Source organism: Dryas octopetala, chromosome 3 (genome assembly GCF_963921425.1).
Source record: "Dryas octopetala chromosome 3, drDryOcto1.1, whole genome shotgun sequence".
Lineage (NCBI taxonomy): Eukaryota > Viridiplantae > Streptophyta > Magnoliopsida > Rosales > Rosaceae > Dryas > Dryas octopetala.
This window is the reverse complement of record NC_141368.1, coordinates 5985750-6009067: the sequence shown is the minus strand read 5'-3', so window position 1 is coordinate 6009067 and position 23318 is coordinate 5985750. Positions and strand designations below refer to the sequence as shown.

Below are 23318 nucleotides of genomic sequence, written 5' to 3'. Positions count from 1 at the left end.
TATATATTTGAAATATTTTTTTATTTATAAATTTAATTAAAATAATTTATATAATTAAGTGTCTATATTAAATTTATGCCAAAAATTAAATTGCATATGAATAGGAATATGCGAGTAGTTGACCACAGAAGTCCAGAGCGGGCCAGAAGTTGTATATATACAAACATCAACCCCCACGTACTCCTCATCTAATTCGATTATCTTTGGATTGGCACATTTCTCTCACTCATTCATTTAATACTCTACCACAAAAACCTCCTCATCAGCATCTATTGCTTCTTCCTAATATCAAGTCTCTCAAATCACACTCTCTAGCTATGGTCTCTCTCTCTCTCTCTCTCTCTCTCTCTCTCATATTGGGTCAGTCATTAATTTGTTTTCTGATTATTTTTTATTTACTGCAGGCCTGTGATATGGGGAATATCATATATGAAGAGGTAAGCCTAGTTCTGTATTGGGTACTTTTTATTTATTTATTTATTTTGACAATAATAATGACTAATTGTTCTGTGTGTTTCTAATTGATTTGCAGGAGTATATCTTGAATTCTCGAGGAATGAAGCTTTTCACATGCAGATGGCTCCCAGAAAACAACAAACCCAAAGCCTTAATCTTCATTTGCCATGGATATGCCATGGAGTGCAGCATCACCATGAAAAGTCAGTACTATATATTAATCTGCATACATACAATTAATTTAATTTTTTTTTTTCATCAAATTTTGACTCCTAAAATACCCAAAAGAAAACACATGTCCAATATGCTAAAGAGAGTGTCAAATTGGATTATTATAGGTACTGCAATCCGGCTTGCCAAAGCAGGCTTTGCCATTTATGGGATGGATTATGAAGGCCATGGAAAATCAGCTGGGCTGGAGGGCTATGTGAAAAGCTTTGATGATGTGGTGGATGACTGCACCAATCACTTCACAAGCATATGTGGTTAGATTTTATAACACTCTTATCTCTCCACACAATTCATGCCTATTAATTTGTTGAGAAATTCTTGCATAATATATAAAACAAATATAGTACAAACATAATAACTAATTACGTGACCAGTACATATGTGACCACCGCCACATATGAAAGAAAGTTGTTTGCAAGAATTTTTCCGCACAAGCATGAACTACAAATATGGAATTTAATTTTAAATTCTTTCATTATTTGTTGGAAATTCATCAGAGAGCAAAAATAATAAAGGAAAAATGAGATATCTGTTGGGAGAGTCAATGGGAGGAGCAGTGGCTCTGCTGGTGCACAGGAAGAAGCCAGAGTACTGGGATGGTGCGGTCCTGGTTGCACCCATGTGTAAGGTATGTATTTGTCTATTTGTCCATTTGTTTGTGCCTCTGTGTCTCCTACAACTCTTTCTTTCTTGTACCCACCATCTTCTTGAACTTCGTTTTTGGAGTTTTTGAAGCCACCTTTTAGATGAGTTTGAGTCCTCTGCAAAAATTTGGGCCCAACATAAACTGTGCATGTGTTATTTTTTATTTTTTAAAAATGTATTTGTTGACCAAATCTGTATATTTATTAATGAAATAAATTTGGAATCCTAACGATAATCGATGTCAAATCTGGGGTGTTGATATCTTCCCTATATTGGTCCAACAGGTACTTTGAATCAGCCCACAAAATGACAAAAGTAGCCTTATATTGGTCCAACACGTACTCTAGTTTTAGGTTTCTTTTTTTGTCACCATTGTAGAATTTGACTTGCCTCACATATTCACATTCCAATTGAAGTTTTTTTTTTTTTTAAATATTTTTTGATTAACTACCTTTTATTCTTTTTTTTTTTTTTGCCACATTAACTACCTTTTATTCAAATCCCAATTAAGAATCCAACCCATTTTATTTACAGATTGCAGATGAATTGAGGCCATCTCCTTTAGTCATCAGTGCTTTAACAAAGCTGTGCAAGTTTATTCCAACGTGGAAAATAATCCCAACAAATGATATTATTGATGTTGCTTTTAAAGTACCTGAGATAAGAAAACAGGTATACATATCTCCCATTCTTAATACTTTGGTATATATAAAAATGTATTAATGTTAACCAAAATGGAGCCTAATGTTAATTCTAAACTAATTACAGATTAGAGAAAACAAGTACTGTTACAAAGGCCGGCCTCGTCTGCAATCCGGCTACGAACTTTTGAGGGTCAGTACGGATCTTGAACAAAGACTTGAAGAGGTATATTTTCAATTATCAAGTTTTTTTCTTATTTTTAATAGTTTTTTAAACTCTCGGTCCAGAATGCATGACAAATGTCAAGAACTATCTCGTAATAAATTCACACATCATAAATACTTTTGTGAATCTCACATTTACGTATCATAAATACTCTTACACTGAATGCATGAAAAATGTCAAGAACAATCGTGATTATCAGTTGTTAATGTATATGAGTCTCACAATGATTTCATATTCATTATAAATATTCTTACACTGAATGCGTGACAAATGTCAAGAACACTTTTTATTATTAATTGTTGATGTATGAAAGTCTGAATCCATATACATCAATAATTGACAACTCATACACACAATTAAAGTGTAGTTCATCATTTTCAAGTAAATCAATACAATTATTGCATGAACTTAACTTGGGATTCATCAGTGAAAAATCATTAATTTTTTTTGTTCTTGTGTACTTGGTGATTAGGTCACATTGCCATTCATAGTTCTCCATGGTGAAGACGATAAAGTGACTGATAAATCCGTCAGCAAACAACTCCATGATGTGGCTTCGAGTCATGACAAAACACTCAAGTTGTACCCAAATATGTGGCATGGTCTGCTCTATGGAGAAACACCTGAAAACATTGAGATTGTGTTTTCAGATATAATCAATTGGTTAGAGAAGAGAAGTGGTTTGGGAAATTCAAGGTTGGAAGGAGAGTTGAAAAGAGAACATGACGATCTGTCGAAGGCAAAGCACTGACAAGAAGGAACTTGTTAGCATCATGAGATGCAAGTTATTTTTTTGTTTCTTGTATTGCTGGGGAAGTACTTGTAAACTGGTTAAGAGAAGTGTCAAACACCCTTCATTTGTAAGATACATTGGACAAAAGAGCAAAGATGACAATAAAGGTAGTTTCGAAATTATGCTTCACATTGGCAATAAGAATACATAAACTATAGATCAACTCCACACTACTCATTGTGTAACTCTTGGGATCAACATAAAAATACTAGATACAATGTATTTCAAATCATTTAAAAGCACCATTTATCAAAGATATATGGTGGCCAAAAAAAGTGACTTTCCTCCATACAATTAACTAAAATTCCGAATTTGAAATCTTACACTGCAAATTAGACTGTCAATGAATTCAAATATAATAAACATATATAAGTTGAGAGCAAGATTTCAGAGTGGCATACTGACAGATACAGAGAAAATGTAGGATCAATCTGACTAAAATCGTCCAACAGAGAAGGAACGAAAACAGGGAAAAGAAAACCTATTATAAGTAATTACAACAGGAAACGCTGTCTACAAGGTGCAAAGATGCATATTGCTTCTCACGATACACTTGGCTGGTCTCAACTCTCATTGCCATTGTCTCAATATTATTGAATCAGAAAACATTTATCCACCCCTGATATATCAGGAAAAGACAACCACTAGCATGCTTGTCCTGTTAGTGCAACTACAATCAGTACCACCATAACGAAGAAACACTGTGACAAATTAAGCATTAGTCCACTTCAACCTTTTGACCAATTATGCGATGGATGCATGCTAAATCCATAATGGATGATAATAACCAGGAGGGTTTTGAGCCATTCTTTCTCAAATGATCTTATTTCGAATTTCCTCTAGTTTCTTCAATATCTCTCCAGGAGTTCTATCCAACTCATCTGCAATTTTTCTCTGCAGATCCATAGGCAATGTTGGGAACTGCTCACATAGATCTCCATCAATCACATCCTGCAAAAATTAAAATACTGTCACCACTGATTCAAACATTATTGATGAAGACATAAAGCATTGTAATAGAAAAATCTGAAATACTCACATTATTGCCATATTTGTCACAGATATTCATCATAGATAATTTAGACAATAAGCAACAGAAGAATTACCTTAACGGGAAAATAAGCTGATCTATAAGCCATGTGATCTCTTCCACACAAGGGTGGATGTTCCTGCCTCATATACATCTCCAAGTGAGAAAAGAAGTCAACATCATCACGTGAGGTGAATGCAAGCAGTGCACCCAAGCTACCCATCACCGTCCCATAAATGATGCACTCCCCTCCACCTGGAATCAAAGATGCCTTCTGCAAGCAGCTGATCACGTCACCAACATGAAACTGCACTATCTCCTCTACTTTGTTGGGAGCGCCATTTAACTTCCCCTGCTCCCATTTTATCCGTCCGCCCGTAGGATCTTCCTCAATCTCATCTGATACATCCTGGGGCAAACGAACAAAATACACATTCCCGAACTTGTCCGCACCTGCCATGGTGTCGAAATCAATGTGGAAAGATGCAGTGAGCCACCTTGGTACACAGTCATCCGCAAAGATATACAATTGATTCTCATCCCGCCTATACTTGCAGTAGTGGAATGACTGCCAAAAAATTAACACCATAGGAAATTTAGTGAGTGCCTAAATAAATTAACAGTAAATGGTAAGCAAGATGAATAAGATATTTTACTTCAGACGAAAACGCCATACACGATATGATATCATTGCAATTTATTAAGTCAAAAGTTTCAGCTATTTGACACTTCCAGAAGAATGCCTTACCTACAAATTTTTTTGAGCAGCTACTTATTTAGCCTTTACTTTAATGGTTAAACAATTTGGAGTTTTAGATGATAAATATGAAAGAAATTATGACATTAAATGTTAGGCATTATCATCATCAAAATAATAAATAGGAATGGCAAAGAAAATCAGGGAATGCACAAAGCTGTTATAGACATATTAGTAGACCATAGATAAACATGTATCTGGAAAGAAAATGTAAGAGTGGGAAGGTAGCACAAAAGGGAGGCACAACATATAACAAATAGACAAAATTCTAGATCTGATACACCTACTGAGGAAAAAGAAAGACATACCTCTTGGATGTCACCAACGTATATCCGATCACGATAGGTTTGAATAGATACAATTGTGTTGGGAAACAGCTTATTCTCACATTTTCTGAGCAATCTTTTTTTCCCCAAATCATATAGTCTGAGCACTGGTCCTATCCCTGCTAGTAATCTTCCCTGAAACTGGCATAAAGCAAGGGGAACACCATCCACTTGTGTCTTGTGCAAAAGTTCAAGTGATTTTCCATCCTCTAGAAATCTATATATATGAATATATCCTGCAGTTAAAGATTTTTTGGGCCAAAACTGCAGCCCCTTTGCTGTACCAACAGCTAAAAGCGTGCCATACTCCTTATCATGAAAATTCACAGTACATACACTGAATGCAGCTTCATTATCCTGAAGCTCCAGCAGGCAAGTTGTAGTTGCTGTCTTTGGGTCAAGAACTCTAATGCAAGAAACCCATTTGTTAGGCTCTGCCTTAGGATAGCCATAGTGCTCATCAGAGAGAGGGTCATCCTCATTATCACCTCCATTTTCCATCTGATCCACATTTCCATTCCCATTTTCACCTATTCCCGCAGCCTCAAAGCACACCTTTTTTGCAGCTTCACGCTCTTCCGCAGTGAATGCTCCTTGATCACTTTCAATAATTACCAAAAGCTTCCGTTTGAGTTGAAACACAAACTTTCTAGGGGTGTATCTCAGTGGAACCACAGTTTCATTAAATGTTTCTCCCAATCTTTCAATAGTAAAAACCCTCAAAGCATTGCCAGCAACAGCAACTACACCTTCCGCACATTGATCAGAAGAAAATGAGGCAGCATATTCAAGAGTTTCATATGAAAGGGGTGTTAACAGAAAATGTCCTTGATGAATATAACCAAGCCAGGGCCGACTTGACAAACAAAGCATAGCATGCTTGCCTCTCACATTAACAGAAAATAGCTTCGGGGCTCTTAGTCCTAAGAATCGGGAACGGGAATCAGAAAGTTGACCTGTCACCATATCCACCACTGTTCTGAACAAAATCCCAGTACGTAAACCAGCATTAAGGAAAAGGCTGGCAGGATGATCAGCACCATCCTCCCCACCAACTGATGCCTGAACCTCAAGAAACAAGAGAGATTCTGGAATTGAAGAAACACTTTGCACGCTCAGAATCTGCATACAGTCATCAGGATCCAATGACAAAATACGAATCGTGTTGTCATATGAACCAACTGCAAGAAAACGAGATCTCTGTCTCCCTTCAGGTACAGGGGCTATGTCCAGACAGGCCACATCTCCAGACATTTCATGCTTCTCCACCTCCATCAACTGACCAGTCATATCAACCTCAAAATATATAAGTTCTCCTCCACTCAGAGCAATAACCACCTGAAGTCTATTAGAGCCAACCTTTACAATTGTTCTCTTTCCAGGAGTTCTCCACTCATTGATACGTCCATCTTCCCTAATATGCCTAATGCCATTTGGGTGAACTTGCATGAGAGAATCATCACCTATTAAAGAAACTGCAAGGGATGGGGTAGTGTCAAGAAACCCACTGTCGCTAACTTCTTCGACTGTCTCACCAATTGAAAGTACAAGAGTAGCATTTGCAAATGACACGACAATGTATGCATCAAACTCATCAGATACATTCTTTTTCACTGTCCAGACTGCACTTGGTACACCAGGAAGCTCAGACACAGCCATCTCACTGATAGCTAAACCGGGTCTTAGTATCCTGAGGGATGAACGAGGACCCCGCCCACAAAGCGCAAATATTTGAGGCGTTTCTTCCTCAAAGAGATTAGTGACCTTCATGTCCATCATTGGCATCAAGCTCTCAACCTGATCAATCCTAACAAGGTTCTTAAGTCGTCTAGGATTGAAAAACACAGGCTCGAAACCTTCTTCTTTTTCCACCAGAGTAGCTGACGAAGACTGAGCGTCAGGATCCTCCCCAATTGCTTGGAACTGGTACAAAGAGTGATTCCCAAACTCCGAAGCAGCAAACAAAAACCCAGATTTTAACACACACATTGAAGTTGTAACTGGAATCGTATCAAAATATTTGATCTTCAATTCTGTTACATGATCATTATCATGGTCCAAAGTAACCTTAAATATATCCCCATACTCTGTCTGTACAAGGAAAAAGAACATGGACTTCTGCTTGTGCATAGCTGCTGAAACAATAAGAACCCCTCGCTCAGCAGGCAAATCTTTACGCCTAGGGATCACAGCCCTAACTTCTTCTTGTCCCTGATTCTTATAAATTACAAAATTTTCCGCGCAGACCAATACACCACTTGGCCCGTCCCCGCCTCCAGGGACTGTGACAAGTAAATTTGCACCATTATCAACCTGATCCGACCACTTCCTTGAAACATGATTAAGCCCAAGATCAAGCTCGTAAAAAGTCAAATGCTTCTGGGCCTCATTCGCCGCCTGCCCAGTGGAGTCCTGATCGGCTTCAGAATAATCCAACTCAATAGCAGCAAATATGGGATTATCAAACCCACAATCAACCCCGCAAATCGAATACACAATCGTATGCGACTTGTGGGCCTCCAAGGGCGACGATATAGTTAACCTAGCAGCTGTATCCCTATTCAAAACGTAAACAAGTTTCTGCTTCTCACAGGCCCCAACCATAACAGCCCTCCCCTTGGGGTCTATGGCCAAGTACTGCCCCGGAACAATCCGACGACAACCCGATTTACCGAAAGTTTCTTGGTGAATTTTATCAAAGACATTCTTCTCCTTGTTATACTCAAGAATTACTATCCGGCCCGAATCGGACCCAACAACAATATAGTCTTTCTGAGAACCAGTGAGCCTAAACTGAGCTAAAGACCTAATGGCGCCGAAAATTTCAACGGAGAGAAGAGTCTGGATCTTACCGTTTTCGTCGGGTCGGAGAAGGTCGAGAACCTTGCCTCTGGCGACGACAATCTCTTGGGTCTTTCCGCCAGAGAAATTGCCATTGATGGCACAGACTATGCCCGTGGCTCGCTGGAGAGTGAGGCTGTAGAGGTACATGGCATGGAGATTTGGGGTGGTGAGAGAGTGCGCAAGTTAGGGTTTTGGAGAGTGAGGAAGAAGAGGTTGTTAGGACCTTGCGAGGGGTTTTAGGGTTTTGAAAATGAGAAAGCTAGAAGGCAGAAGAAAGCTCAGTAAATATATCGAGATGTGTTTATAAAGAATAGAGGAGCAACAATGGACCGCACCCCGTAGACAAAAAAAAAAAAAACCCTCCCTTTTGTTTTGGGTAAATGAAACAACCCTTCTTCTTTCACAAAAATACAAAATAGAAATGAACTAATTTAGTACCAAAAAGTTATTAAAATAAATTAAAACTAAATAATGTATATCAAACTAATAATGATATATATAATTTTATATGTATTAAATTCATTTACAATTTCTTAAGTCTATTTAGTTAAATTTGTGGATTCAACTCCGAGCTGAGTCTAATATTTCAGCACAACCTTGTCAATTTGGTTTGTTACATGTTGAGTTGAGTTCAATTTATTTGAACTTAATTGACTCGAAATCAGTGTTTGAGCTCAAAAGTATATAGAGTTGGAGAAAAATTTATATATACTCTCTTATTCTTACAAGATCTCCTCATATTTAGTCATGTGACCACCTATTATGAGAGCAAGGAGTACACCTATGTTACACACAAGTTTTACTTGTCAAGTAGCTTAAGTTTGTCTTCCAACTACTCAACTCACCAAAGTTGCAACTCCCAAGCAAAAGCACTCATTTTTGGGCCAAAGAGAGATAGCATGTTCAACATTTGAAATGGGCCAGGTTGGCCTTAAAGTCTAGGAGCCAGCCCCACTGCCCCAGCTATCTGAAGATATTAAGGTGGAGCAGGTGGTGATTATGTTGAAAAACAAACCCATCTAGACCAAATCCACTCAAGACTCATCCTCTTATAGATGAAGAAACCACAAATGAGGTAGCTATAGAGACATAATCTCAAGAATGAAAATGGCCAGGCACCACTCTATGCTAGCCATAGCCTGCTTAGTCCTCCTAGTCACCACCACCATGAACCAATCGTTGGCCGCGGCCGCTAGAAGCCTAGGAAGTTCAACCCCAACACACTCTCACAGCCATAAAACAATGATCACATTCCTCATGAGAGATGTGCTCAATGTGACTCGCCCCTCATCATCTAAGTCCAAGCCTGCAACCACCAAAGTGACTAGTACTCAGCTGCCCTTCCCAAAACCAATAGGCCTGTTTCCTCCCAATGGAGGAGTCCCCCTCACTGAAACCAATCCCACTTCTCCAGTCCCTGGATTGTCCAGTACTCAAACACTGGATTTATCCGGGATTGGACTGTTTTTTCCTGCTAGAGCTACCCTTCAAGAATTGGAGTTTGGGGTAGTGACCTTGATTGAGGAAGACATGTTTGAGAGTACCCAAGGGTTTGGTTTACATATCATTGGAAAAGCACAAGGGATATATGTTGCAAGCTCTGAAGATGGGAGTAGCCACATGATGGCTATGACTGCACATTTTGCTAACAGTGAATTCAAGGATGGTTTGAGATTTTTTGGGGTGCATAGGACTGATGTGCATGATGGGTCTCATATTGCTGTTATTGGTGGCATTGGGAAGTATGTGAATGCAAATGGCTATGCAACAGTGAAGGCACTGAATGCAGGGCCTAATGCTACTGGGGAAGGAGCCAACAAGCTTCTTGTGCTCAATGTTTACCTCAGCTAGTAGGAATCAACCTTGTTAGGCAACAGAGTCATACAGATGATAATATGACATCATGCTTGGGAGCCTGTAATTATTCATTCTTCAGTTTTTTCAAAGAACTGTTGTAATTGTAGATTTTCTGGTTGCATACTTGTATTTTGATTTCAATTATAAAGAGGATGATATTACTCATAATTATGGCATTATGAAATCAATCAGTTTACCAGACAAAGTAATTGTGGGGTTTACAAACATACAGCTTTTGTTGGTTTGAACAAACAGACTTCTCTTCAATTATGATACAACTCCTTTTTCCAATGAATTTGGGTTTACAAATTGGCTAAGGATCTTTATTGTGCTAAAGAGGAACCGAGGTAACTTCATATTGGTCGATGAAAAAGGCCTGGCAGATTGTAACACAGATTAAATATGAGATGTCATGTTGGAACCTGAGTGGGCAAAGATTACTTGGCCACCCATTTTTTTGTTTCAATGAATTTCAATGGATAATGGAAGTAGCAATTAAAAGCTGTGATACTTAATAACCAACATTATTTTTAAGCACATATCGAAACGTTACACTAAAAGTTGCTATCAAATGGACTTCTCTGCAGTTTTCTGTCCAAGTATGACACCTGATGACTAATGACCTAGTTTTCAAACTATTGAACAGCATCATAGAAATTGAAAAAACAGAGAATTTTGATTCTTATAACTCCTCTTAATTTGATGAACGAGTCTACCATAACTCCACCTAAAAGAAGTTGATCATTTGTTGTAACATGATAAACTTGCAGCAGTTCTTGTCGTTCAAAGGATCATTAATTACGACTTTGGAGTGAACAGTGATGGGTTTCATTTTGCATATAATATGATTATGCTATGGAAAAATATTTTTCCAGGTTCCAAACAATCATATGTCCTTACGCATAAATTTCCCTTTCCAAAATTTTAAAGATAGAAACCACAAACTATAAAAGTAATTGAAGGAAATAGTTTGATTCCCCTCTTGAAATATGGAACAATGATAAATCAATTTGACCCCAAATTATGGAATAGAAAGTATCAAGTATTTGACCTCCCATGTACATTTTATAAAAAGAAGTTACATATAACTGGTTACATGCAATAATTTTTTCCGATCTATGATGGTTTATTTCGTAATGGTAATTTTATTCCTGTAGTTACTTACCCATTTGTGGATGATGTGGTTTTACTTACTCTACATGATCTCTGGATAAATCTGCACTAAGGTTATTCCAAAACTCCAGGCTGTAGTGGACAGAGGCACCTAATCATGATCATATCAGTACCATCTTAACCACCAAAAAAAGTACTAATTTCATGTTATGGGAGTTGGTTTTTCAACCAAAGACACCCTGCAAAGAAAGGGCTGCAACAACTCCATCACTTTGGGAGTTGGTTTGTGTGGCCAGCTGCCCGCCGGAGCCACCCTCCAGAAGCTCATGTTCGGTTCGGTGACAGTGACGCACGACGACTTGACCCAAGGGCACGAGCTGGGGTCTGCTGTGATGGGAAAGGCATAAGGGTTTTACTTGGCGAGCTCGTTGGATGGGAACAGTCACACAATGGCGTTCACAATTTTGTTGCATGGTGAAAAACATGAGGTGGAGGACACGATCAGCTGCTTTGGGGTGCACCGTACTGCGTCGCCTGTGTCGCATATTGCGGTGATTGGTGGGACTGAGAAGTATGAGAATGCAAATGGGTGTGCGGCCATTGAGAACCTTCAGCAGGAGGACCAGTACACAACTGATGGTGTGGACGCCATTATTAGCAGTTGGGTGTTGTGAGCTTTGACAATGTCAATGTTCATTTGATCGATGTGTTTTTATGTATCTTTATTTGAATGAAAAACTGTGTTATTAAAGAGTACTGGCCTTGTATCTTATCACACCTGTTTGTTATTTGAACAGAGAGTGAAGGTAATGTGCAGGGGACCCTGTTGTCTTTGATCTGCAGCTGAAGCCCACTATGTGATTTGGTTTGGTACACGGTGTGAGTAATCCAACCATTGATGTTTAAGTCCTATTCATACACATCAGCAGAATATCTATATATATCATCACTTTTACTCTGCTGTGTTCCATAGACATCATTTTTTTCTCACAGTTAAATAATTCTAGTTCATGCAGTAATAATCCTAGTCTATTCCTCTAACTTGTAGGAGTAACAAGTTTTTTCTGACACAGATCACTTGGTAAACATACTGCTATCTTGGACCAAGTTGGATTACATTGCTTGCTTCTACTTTCATTCGGACTTGAGGACCTGAGGCCGTTGATCCATCTTAATGGGGAATCTGTGATCAATATGAACCATTTATTCCTTCCCAATATTTCATCAAGTTCAATAACAAGTGAAACTTCAAAATTGTACCGGCTTGCAAAGACTAACTTTTAATGGATGACAACTTACAATTGCATAATATGGATTAGAGTCCTCTCCATTTTTCATACAAAATGGCAAATGGAGAGCAAACTTTTCCACAAAATATAAATATACCATTCAGAAAGAGCAGGAACCTAAACAATATATATATATAGGTAATCTTTGTAAGAGATTAGTTTGACAAACTTACAATGTAGTTCTTTCCATTTGGTGGGAAAAATTAATCTGTGATGAGGGAGCTCCAAGCATTGGAAAGTCTTACAATGTAGTTCTCCATTTTGATAATATTAAGCACCCTTATAGGTATTTCTTGCAGGACATGCTCTGAATGCTTTAACTCTCCTAAATAAATTGTATGCCAAGTACATCTACAACTGCATTTCTGTTTTCAAAGGTTTATCATTGATATCAACTGATTTTGCACTCCAAGGAACTGATCTTTCTGTTCTAAAAAGATTGGATTGCTCCATCTTGGTCTAGCAGATCTTGCATATGCTTAATTAATTCATAGTTTCAACCCTCAACAATGTTGCTGGACCAACATTTGATATTGCAATCCTGTATTAAGGCACAATGACATGTTTTACAGAAAACAAAATGGAATAATTTCATTTTCTAAATTCACATGCAATACAAACATTTCTCTTCAAAAACCAAAAAAGAAAAAAAAAACAACTTTAAACAAACTTTACTGCTCTTCTGCAGACCTTACAAGAAACTTGAAATACAAGTGTTCCGAATCACATATACTAGTAAGTGATGTAAACAGTGAACTGCAACAGAGTCTCTACCCCATCAGTCTGCTGATTGGTAGCAGGGAAGGTCTTAACGGTGGCAAACCCTTTTGCATTGACATACTTTCCAGTACCACCCATGATGGCCATTTGAGACTCCGACACAGCAGTCCGATGGACCCCAAAGAAGCTAAGGCTATCAGCATAACTCCCACTTTCAAACATAGCAGTGAATGCAATGGTCTGACTGGTACCATCTTCAGAGCTTACCACATAGAAACCTTGTGCCTTCCCAACCAAACCAGACCCAAGCTCATGCCCTTCAGTCAACTCATCATCAAACACACTCATGGTGCCAAACATGAGTTTTTGAAGTGTAGAGCCTGGTAGGAGCTGTCCACCATTTACCGGAACGTTTCCAAACCCACCATTGTTGTTTTGTACCACATTTGATGTTGTTCCACTAAGCCCGGTGAGGAAAGGAATGTTGTTGTTTACAATACCATTGTTATTGTTATTCTGGGGTACCCCATTGTTAAATGGTAGGACTGCCCCATTGGGCTTGGCAAATGGGACTTGACCATTGACTGCAGGGCTGTTGACTATCCCAGTCATGGCTCGAGTTGAGGGGTTCGATCCGCCAAGGATGTCGTGCATGAAGAAGATTAAGGTATGCTGTTCAGCAGCATTAGTCAATGTTGCCCCAGTTGCTGCTGCAGCCTCACCAGAATTTGGTTGTGTGGCTGAAGGTGCAGCCACTGGTGCAGCATTGGTGACAGGTGTCTCGTCTATATTGGATGCCACCGGGGGGACCACAGGAACTGGTGGTTGCTCCTCAAGAATTCGTGCTGAGTTGGCAGAAAAAATGGTGAGTGCGAGGAATAGTAGGTAGGCTGTGGCAGAGAAAATTTTGTGAGCTTCCATGTGATTATGAGAGGGAATTAAGATATGGGAGTTGAAAAGTTTCTTCTTGTGTAATTTGGATTATGGATTGAAGGGTGTGTGTGTGTGGATGTATATACAGGTTGAGCTTTTGAAAGGAGTGAGTGAGATGGAGTTGGTGCTAATCTTTCCTATAATAGTGTTTTGGTTAATTAGGCGCCTAACTTGTGTAAGCAAGGCGTTGAAATTAAATGAAGAGGAATGGTTTGGATATGGACAGAGGTTTAGGTCAACTAAGAAAGATCCTTGCTTTCACAAGGTTTGGATATACCCCAGCAATTAGTGTTAAAAAAATTTCTGTTCTTTTTTCCCATTTTTTTGGGGATATGGACCAGGAGGTAGTCAACAAGGTTATATTCTTTATACCAAAAAAATATGATTATATCCTCCAAAATCCAAACTAAAACACAATTTAGCTAGTTCTGTAATTTCAATTTTTGTGGTTCTCCTTTCTGCATTTCCATACAATCCCCCATTTAAGTTTAGGTGGGTTATAAACCAGGAAGTGTAGAAGTCCCACTTTTACACTTAATACATGACACAGGTGATAAGATAGAACCTTCCAGAAATCACCAGCCTCATTTGTTTAAATCTTTAATAGAAAGAATGAATATACAAACTGATGCAAGATGAAAACCAGTTGATAAAGCAATCAGCAACACTTCTTGATTTCACTCATGTATGAAAAAATTTAATCTATACATATAGCCTTTCCAAACCCTTACACTTGATCAGAACTGTAGCTAAATCTACATAAAAATCTTTTCTAACTTGTTTACAAAAGAATTCTACCAAAAAAACAAAATCGCTGGTGTTTAAAAATTCTCCATGCTAACAAACTCTGCTACAAGCTCATCAACCAAAAATCTCTCTATTTCTCTACCAATACCATCAATATCATCTCTTAAATCTAACTTCCCGATTTCCCTTCCGATAATGTTCTCTTCCAAGTCTGTCCTTCCTTCCTTCTCTTGGCTAACAAGCAACATCCACAGATCTTCCTCTATCATCTCCTGGCTTGGGTTTGATCTAATCCTTCTTGACACAGGCTTTGTCCATGTGGGAACACCCATACGTGGCTGGAGAATCTCCACTAGCCCTGCATTTATACGGTCAAACAAAACCCTCCTGTCTGACCTTTTCCAAGGCATCTGATCACCAAACTTCTTCTCCAGGGTGTCAAAGACAGCAAGGCTTATTGGCAATTCTGGAGAGCACCAGGTACCAAGATCCATTTCCATGGTCCTACCACAAAAACCTGCCTCTGATAGCACACCAACAATGTAGGAAAAATCTCTACTTTCTTCAACTCTGAACAATCTCATTAAATCATTTTTTTTATAATCGCTTACAGATCCTTCATTAGTATCATCATCACTTGACACAATCATTCCAGATCCTTCCGAGCAAGTATCAGAGTACTCTGGTGTCAGAAATGCAAGTTGTGTGAAAATAAATAGAAAATGAAAAATTCAAAAACTAAAATTGAGTTGACATCTTAGATATAGACCTTCTAGTCATTCAACTCACCAGTGATGTCAACATTGATCCTTCCCGAGCATTCTGTTGTAGGTGAACTCTCTCCTCTAAATGGTGGTTCCAGAACTGAAACTGGACTAGGTTGATAAGCCTCCTCCAAGCCCACCATACAATCTGGCTGTGTGATGGAGCAGTGCAAAAGAAAATAACTTTCTTCATAGAGTTTAACAGGTGTTTCCTGCAGTAAACAGTTTAGAAGAAGTGTCACAGGACAATATCAGTAACATGAATAACCAAGCAATGACGAAAAATTTCCAAGGTATACATAATCACAGTAAACTGATACGATAAAAACCATATGGAGAATCATTGACAGAGTGTTTTCATAGATCATCCATAAGAAAGAGTGGGGAAGAGGCCTATCTTCTAAAGAAAGAAACATCAAACCTGCTGAACTGAACTATCTGTGTCATGACTGGAAGAATCATCATCTTTCTCTAAAAAGATGCAGGCTCTTGGTCCAGATTGCTGCCTCTTCTCGGTTCTGTTCTTCAGATCATCATGGACCACATGAGTCTTTTCTACAGTGTAATTACCTTCTAATCCCAGGCCAGGAAAATATTGGAGTTTCTTAGTGTTAAATCTCAACTTTATAGGTCTCGAACCATCATTCTGGTTGATTTTGTACTCCCATGACCTACACAGCGCTGACTTAATAGACCTTTTTGGCCTGGAAGACCACTCATTGCAAAGAGCTTCATATTTATCTTGCTCCCTTTTAAACTTACTGAGGTCTAGATCTTTCAGGTCATACCTCACAAGGTTTCTTTTTGGTCGAAAATGCCTAACAAGCATGTCATCCAGTTTTCTTGGCCCTGTGCCACAGGCAGGCATGGCAAGCAAATCCCCAACGGTATTGCCTCTGCCAGTCATTCCAACTTCTTCAATCTTTTTAGTCATCTTCCATCGTTCTGAGAGTTGCTTCCTGACTTCCTTGGCTGCATATGACTCATCTGAAAATGGAAATGACTGGTATTGGTTCTTCCAATCAGAGAAGGTCAAGAAAGGAGGTCTCATCAATTCAGATTCCACTGCAAAGGAGTTGCCACCTCCAGATGCTAGCCTTGATACCTTTGTCGAAATGTTGGTCTTGTTGCACCTTGTCTTTCTGGTAAGCTTCCCCATGATTTGCCTAGAAACTGTAGACCTTATATTCATCGATTCCATGTCACATGCCAAGTTCTTCCTTTCTTTTACTTCAACATGTATTTTCCCATTACCAGGATTAGGAAACTCTGTGCTCTTCCTATCGCCCGAATGAGAAACTTCAAGGGTACACAGTGAAGGGAAACATCTTGCAGAATTTTCAGCCTTTCCATGCTTTGGTTTCAAAACAACAATTCTAGTACTGGGAAGGCATTCTTCTTTGCTTGACTCCAACTGAGATCTTGAAAACTTATGTAAATTATAAAGACCAACTTCTCCAAGGGATTGTATAACAATGCCATTCTCAAGTTTTTGAAGTAATGTAACATTTGGATGCTCATGTTTACTCCCTGATTCCCTGCAAACATCAACATTCCCACTACATGTTGAATTTAAGACTTTTGTGTTTCCAAATTGTGAGTTGGAAGGGGAAACTTGCAGATTATTCAGATGCTTGTTGAGCAATGAATTGCCTTTCGGGAAATGACCCGAGTCTGTATTTCCTTTTTCAACAGACAGGTTATGGTGCTTATCTCCTTTTAATGTATCTACTACTTCAAAGACATCCTTAAATTCTTTGTGGTCTTCTATTAACCTAAATGAATGACACTTCTGTCTGACACCAATAGAAGCAACTCTGCGTAGGTAATTCTCAGACAGCACTCTTCTTTGTTTTTGAACAGGCTGCTGAGGTGGTGATTCATCAAGACCCATTAATTTTGCTATAACACTTGGTGTACCTGGTGTGGATTCCATTTCTGTCACAACTCTTGATATGATCTATACAGGCACCAAGTGTACGTTACTTTCTAGACAATGCAGGAATGTATCTGCACCCAATCAGAGAATGCTAAGTGAAGAAGGGAAAAGAATATAACACAAATATCCAAAACAAAAGATAACCCCCATCTTGTTTCCCTTTCAGGGATATTTATTAATTATGAATATCAATGTCATCAAAGTAAACACTGTCTCAAAATTATATATCCCTACAAGTACAAAACAAAATAAGAGTTGCTTACCCTATCTTCCCCTGCTGTTCTGCTGCAGCAATAACAAATATCAGATGGCAAAAATTGGAGGATTTCTAGCTTTCTGGACCTCCCTGTTATCTATGATATTTGAACCAATATGCAATAAGATTATAAACAAAAGAAAATCAGATCAAATATTTAAAGAAAGAAATAAACAAGGACTTCAGTACACAGCATAAAACCAAATTACAAAGCGTTTAACACAGTAAGAAACAAGCATTTAATCAGAAAAAAGGGCTTTCTTTCCAGAGAATACCTTTCTTATCATTTTTGGAAAACATTAAGAAAAGGAAATGCATAAAAAATAATAAATAAATAAATAAATTTAATAAAAAATAAATAAAAAAAAAGATTCACTGAACCCCATTTCAGAGGTCCTAAGATCATCAAAAGTTTCTAGAAACTTAATGGATACAGAATAGTAAAGTTTGTAGCAGAGACCAAATCATTAAAACAGCTTCTTTTGGTAAATGCAATCATTGGAACAAGAAAGGAACAAACTTAAGTGAAGTAAGTAAATGAAACACAACATCATCATTACAAAAGTTAATTTCAGACCTGTAAACCTCAAAGCACACTGCTATGATATGATGTAATCATAGCAACTACTACTACTAATACTACTAAAAGTCTAAAACGATCTCAAATTCAATGAAAACAAAAAAGAAAACAAAATCATATTGATGCCACCACCACAGAGCATCATTAAGAAAACCCATTGAAAACAAAAACATCTTTGACAAAAGCACAAGCAAGAATCAAAACCCAACAAAATTATGAATCTGTCTATACTCTTCTACACAGCAGAGGAAAAGAAAGACCCAGAAACCCATAGATTAATGGTGTTCTTCTAACAAGAAACACATACAAAAGGCTTAAATACTTACCTTCTAACGTTGATTTAATTTCTCCACCAAAAGCAACAATCTTCATACAACTCTCGCTTCATTTTAGATAGCAATTTAATATAGCAATAACTTCATGAGTCACTTCCTGGGTCTTCGATTACAAATCAAGCAAGAAAATGACACTCCAGAATATTCGCAAATCTGGGTCAATAAACTATTTGAAAACAATTTAAAGTCAAAAGTACAACAACTTTTGCTTATTTGGACACGGAAATGGTTGAAACAGAAAATCTGGGAACTGGGTTTTGGATTTAATTCTTGGATCAAGAGATGAGTAAAGAATCAGAGTCTGGTGTACTGAAGAAAATATTGCAGAGAAAATGATTGGGAATGTGAAAGAAAACAAAAACACAAAGGTGGCGTTGTTTGGCTTTGGCTTTCGTGGGGGGTGGGATGGTTTTTTTTTTTTCTGAATTTGATTTGTCGTTTTTTTGGAGAATACCCAATTATAAATTTCTTGCTTGCGTAACTCCCGCCACTAAGATATGGTTTTTAATGAGGACTTGATGACAATTTTCAAACTTTTGCTAAGTGGAGGTATGAAGGAGCTGAGAGTGAAATTTGTTGTGTGAGATAAAGATGGGGAAGGTGGTGTGCGTGTAGGGAAATAGGGGGTGAAAATAGAGGAAACTTGGGTGTGTATATATTTGGAAAGTCCGAGGCTGATGATTGCATGGGAAACTAGGGTTTGACTTTTACTTGGGTACTTAGGTGTTCCTGGGTTTTTGGAGAATGGGAAAATGTGGGTTGGACTGGGCCTGCTGAATTGTGGAACAAGATTTGGTTCAGATCCAAAAGAGCTAAAGAAGTCAACTGGAAATAAAAATTGGCCTGAGTAACAAAATTTAGGCCAACTACTCAACCATATGATTGATTCTTCAACGTACTAACTAATTATCAGTTTAATGATATTACCCTCTTTAATATTGATAGAGATTTTAAATTCGAATTCTTTATCTTCTAAATACTCATATAGATGACTTTCACATTATTAATTAACTATTAGCACTCGTTTGATTCATAGAATGTGAAATTTCAATTCTTGTGTTTAGTAAGTTTGAGAAAGTATACTAGGAATTAGAAGCAATAAATGCTGTGTTTAGTCAATTTTTCAATTATACCTTAATCTTTTTTAAAAAATAATAGCAGAGTTAGTTTTGTCAAAAAATAAACAATAAATGTTTTTCCAATAGGGAAAAAATCAATTTCATTGCTCCAACAAGAGTTTCATTTTCCTCTTACTAAGGGTATCAGATTCCCTTGGGCCAGAAATTAATTTTCCTTCTCTGTACTTACCAAACATGAGAATGAAATTGATTTATCATTTCCAAGCCTCCAAAACTTGAACCAAACGGGTTTAGTGGTGTTTTTCTCCATTTTATAGGTCTTAAATTTAAATCTCCCTTCCCTATATAACAAAAGAATGGTTTTGACATCAATGTCTTCTCAAGTGTCTAACAATGGGTCAAGCACATCGCTCCATCTAGTTTTTGGACTTGCCAATAGTAAAACTTCTTCGACTTGCCAGCATGGTCTGTAGGAGTTGGGACTGATTTTTGGTCAACCCAAATGGAAACTAAAGTAACCCCAATTATTTTCTTTGCTACTTTTAGGTCCATACGAGTTTTACTATTTTAGTGTCAACCGTAAGGACTAGTTCAAGCCATTAATGGGCTTTTGGGGGGCAATCTCCCATTCTCTTCTAGAATACAAAATTGTAGGTAAGTAGAGATGAAATTTTTGTAGATGAAGGTTATATATGACTTTCTTTTCATATACGTGTGTAGAGTTTATATGTATACATGTTGTGAGAAAAAAATCATATATGAGTGTCAGTGTCACAAATATAATTTTGATTATTATTAGTAAAGTGGTGAACCCAGATGCTTCTTTGAAAATGAATGGCAATATTTAGGCAGCAACATGATAATGGAGGATAGGACCATCATGATCATATATATAAAGCTGGTTCCTGGAGTGTGAATTTTATTTCATACTTTTGAAAAAGTATGAAAGTCATGATCGGATTCAATCACTTCCATGATATGCCTTTTAATCTTGTGGGGGAGGAATATGTGGTGGAGATGAAGCCAATTAGCCAATTTGACATATCGATTCTATTGAATGTGTTGACAATGCAATAATCCAATGGCTGGATGGACCATTGTGTTGCTCCATATTGTACGTACCTATGCTATGGTTAGATTCTCAGATAAAGAGCAATACTGAGATTAGGACATGCAGCAAAACCCATGTCATATATGTTATCATTCTGCAATATATCACCATATTGGTGCGAGTGTCGAGAAAAACTTATTTACATTTGTAATATACATTATAGGCCTCGTTAGATATATAAGATATAATTTAATAGGGTAAATGGTTAAATTCATGTGTATTTAACGAATAAGTTTTTAACTTAAAGGAATAAGGTGTATTAAGATGGACTAATCATAAAGGAAAACTTATCTCTTCCAATTCTCCTAAAAATGATGAAATTAAATAATTCATCTTTTTTTTATCTTCTTTTTTTAAGTTAGAAGACACATTTTATGTTCTTTCTTGAATAGTGCCTAATTTTAAACCCCCCTAACTACATACAAAATTTGCCTACACCCCCATCCATTTAAAAACTCTTTTAAAACCCCCTAATATTTACAATTCCCTTTTTAACCCCTACAATATAATGCCAAATTGACCTTAACATACGCACACCAAGACCCACCTTACTTAGCCCATCTGACACACGCAAACCTAACTGATGCAGCCCACCCACCCACTATTTTAATAGTAAATAATTAATAACCCCCCCAATTTGTAGTAGAGTTATTTCAAAACCTCCAGTGTTCTGCTCACTAGCCCATGCGTTACTTCTCCATCCTGGCCCACATGCTACATAGCCTATGTTGCAGTAAAAATTAACTAAAGAAAATAAAGCAGCTATGGAGAATCGAACACAAGACAAGTGGAATAAACATACAACTCCCAACCAACCCAACTACACAACAAGTTGAAATAATAAATGGATTAGTTTAATTTATAGAGTTTAAGAAATATTAAATAATTACAATAAAAAAAGTCTATATACTATCATATATTTATAATAGAGATTGTACACAATTACTAAACAATAACATGCAATTAAATCCCATAAGCCTAATAAAACCTAAAACTAAAATTCAGAAGAAAAAAAAAAACGAAAAGGCCGAACATACAATATACAAGCTTGTTACAAAACAATTACGATTTTTAAAATTTCAACATTTTCACTTTCCCAAATTTCAATTTCACACATATCATAATCAATAATAATGAAATTAGATTGATCACAATGAAACTGAATCAATCACATTGAAACTGAATCTCCCACTGAAACGGAATCGATCACACTGAGATTGAATCAATCACACTGAAACTGAATCGACCACACTGACATTGAATTGATCACACTGAAACGAAATCGATCACATTGAGATTGAATCGATCACACTGAGATTGAATCAATCACACGTACTGAAACTGAATCGATCATATTGAGACTGAATCGATCACACTGAAACTGAATCGGTCGCACTGAGATTGAATTAATGACACTAAAACTGAATCGATTACACTGAAACTGAATCTCACACTGAAACGGAATCGATCACACTGAGATTGATTCAATCACACTGAAACTGAATCGACCACACTAACATTGAATTGATCACAGTGAAACGGAATCAATCACATTGAGATTGAATCGATCACACTGAGATTGAATCAATCACACTGAAACTAAATCGATCATACTGAGACTGAATCGATCACACTGAAACTGAATCTTACACTGAAACTGAATCTCACACTGAAACTGAATCGATCACGCTGAAACTGAATCGTTCACACTGAAAATGAATCGATCACACTGAAATTGAATCGGTCATATTGAGATTGAATTGATGACACTGAAACTGAATCGGTCACACTGAGATTGAATTGATGACACTGAAACTGAATCGATCACACTGAAACTGAATCTCACACTGAAACGAAATCGATTACACTGAAACTGAATCTTACACTGAAACTGAATCGATCACACTACTATATAACATGCCTTTATATGTGAAAAAAATTATAATAATTTGCACACAATTAAAGGTGACTCAAACCCAAGTCAAGCACGAGCAAAAAATAGTTACACTAATTTTCAATAAAAAATTAATTACACTAATTTGCAATAAAAAATAGTTACATTAAATTTGCAATAAAAAATTAATTAAACTAAATTTGAAACAAAAAAAATTACACTAAATTAGCAATAAAAAAATAATCACACAATTTTTAAAATTAAAATAGAAATAAGAAAGATTTCTTATCTTTTAAAATGTGTATAAATATCATTAAATACCTATCTTGGCACATCAAAGTCTTCGGTTCAGGTGGTAAGGTGTTTGGGTAATCTCTTGAAACCTTTGTGTCTTGGGTTCGAATCCCCTTTGAAGCCAAATATTTACTTTTTACTGAATTAAAATAGTAGTGCCTAATTTTAAACCCCCTAACTACATACAAAATTTGCCTAAACCCCCACCCATTTAAAAACTCTTTTCAAAACCCCCTAATATTTACAATTCCCTTTTTAACCCCTACAATATAATGCCAAATTGACCTTAACATACGCACACCAAGACCCACCTTACTCAGCTCATCTGACACACGCGAGCCTAACTGATGCAGCCCACCCACCCACTATTTTAATTCAGTAAAAAGTAAATATTTGGCTTCAAAGGGGATTCAAACCCAAGACACAAAGGTTTCAAGAGATTACCCAAACACCTTACC

At 37.3% G+C, this 23318-nt stretch overlaps 5 protein-coding genes across 6 annotated transcripts; 2 read left to right on the top strand and 3 right to left on the bottom strand.

Moving 5' to 3' along the window:
- Window positions 1–200: 200 nt before the first annotated feature.
- On the top strand, window positions 201–3121 carry LOC147290116 (caffeoylshikimate esterase-like). Its single transcript, XM_086234953.1, has 8 exons — window positions 201–320; window positions 405–437; window positions 533–659; window positions 795–941; window positions 1185–1315; window positions 1867–2004; window positions 2101–2199; window positions 2672–3121. The coding sequence occupies exons 1-8, from the start codon at window positions 318–320 to the stop codon at window positions 2948–2950; spliced, it is 957 nt and encodes a 318-aa protein (XP_086091079.1). The 5' UTR covers window positions 201–317; the 3' UTR covers window positions 2951–3121.
- A 203-nt stretch (window positions 3122–3324) lies between these two features.
- LOC147290115 (spliceosome-associated protein 130 A) lies at window positions 3325–8205 on the bottom strand. The gene is made up of 3 exons (XM_086234952.1): window positions 5088–8205; window positions 4099–4590; window positions 3325–3943 (listed from the first exon to the last, which is right to left on the bottom strand). The coding sequence occupies exons 1-3, from the start codon at window positions 8094–8096 to the stop codon at window positions 3806–3808; spliced, it is 3639 nt and encodes a 1212-aa protein (XP_086091078.1). The 5' UTR covers window positions 8097–8205; the 3' UTR covers window positions 3325–3805.
- Window positions 8206–9056: 851 nt separating this feature from the next.
- Window positions 9057–9859, top strand: LOC147290114 (dirigent protein 25-like). The gene has a single exon (XM_086238646.1). The coding sequence runs from the start codon at window positions 9057–9059 to the stop codon at window positions 9798–9800; it is 744 nt and encodes a 247-aa protein (XP_086094772.1). The 3' UTR covers window positions 9801–9859.
- A 3081-nt stretch (window positions 9860–12940) lies between these two features.
- On the bottom strand, window positions 12941–13849 carry LOC147290113 (dirigent protein 10-like). Of its 2 annotated transcripts, XM_086238407.1 has the most exons (2): window positions 13693–13849; window positions 12941–13617 (listed from the first exon to the last, which is right to left on the bottom strand). In XM_086238407.1, the coding sequence occupies exons 1-2, from the start codon at window positions 13847–13849 to the stop codon at window positions 12941–12943; spliced, it is 834 nt and encodes a 277-aa protein (XP_086094533.1). The 2 variants fall into 2 exon arrangements, with proteins under 2 accessions (XP_086094533.1, XP_086094532.1); XM_086238406.1 differs by having other exon boundaries at window positions 12941–13849.
- Window positions 13850–14549: 700 nt separating this feature from the next.
- On the bottom strand, window positions 14550–17353 carry TRM18 (Phosphatidylinositol N-acetyglucosaminlytransferase subunit P-like protein). Its single transcript, XM_086238362.1, has 3 exons — window positions 15794–17353; window positions 15398–15584; window positions 14550–15290 (listed from the first exon to the last, which is right to left on the bottom strand). The coding sequence occupies exons 1-3, from the start codon at window positions 17306–17308 to the stop codon at window positions 14683–14685; spliced, it is 2310 nt and encodes a 769-aa protein (XP_086094488.1). The 5' UTR covers window positions 17309–17353; the 3' UTR covers window positions 14550–14682.
- Between the last annotated feature and the right edge of the window lie 5965 nt (window positions 17354–23318).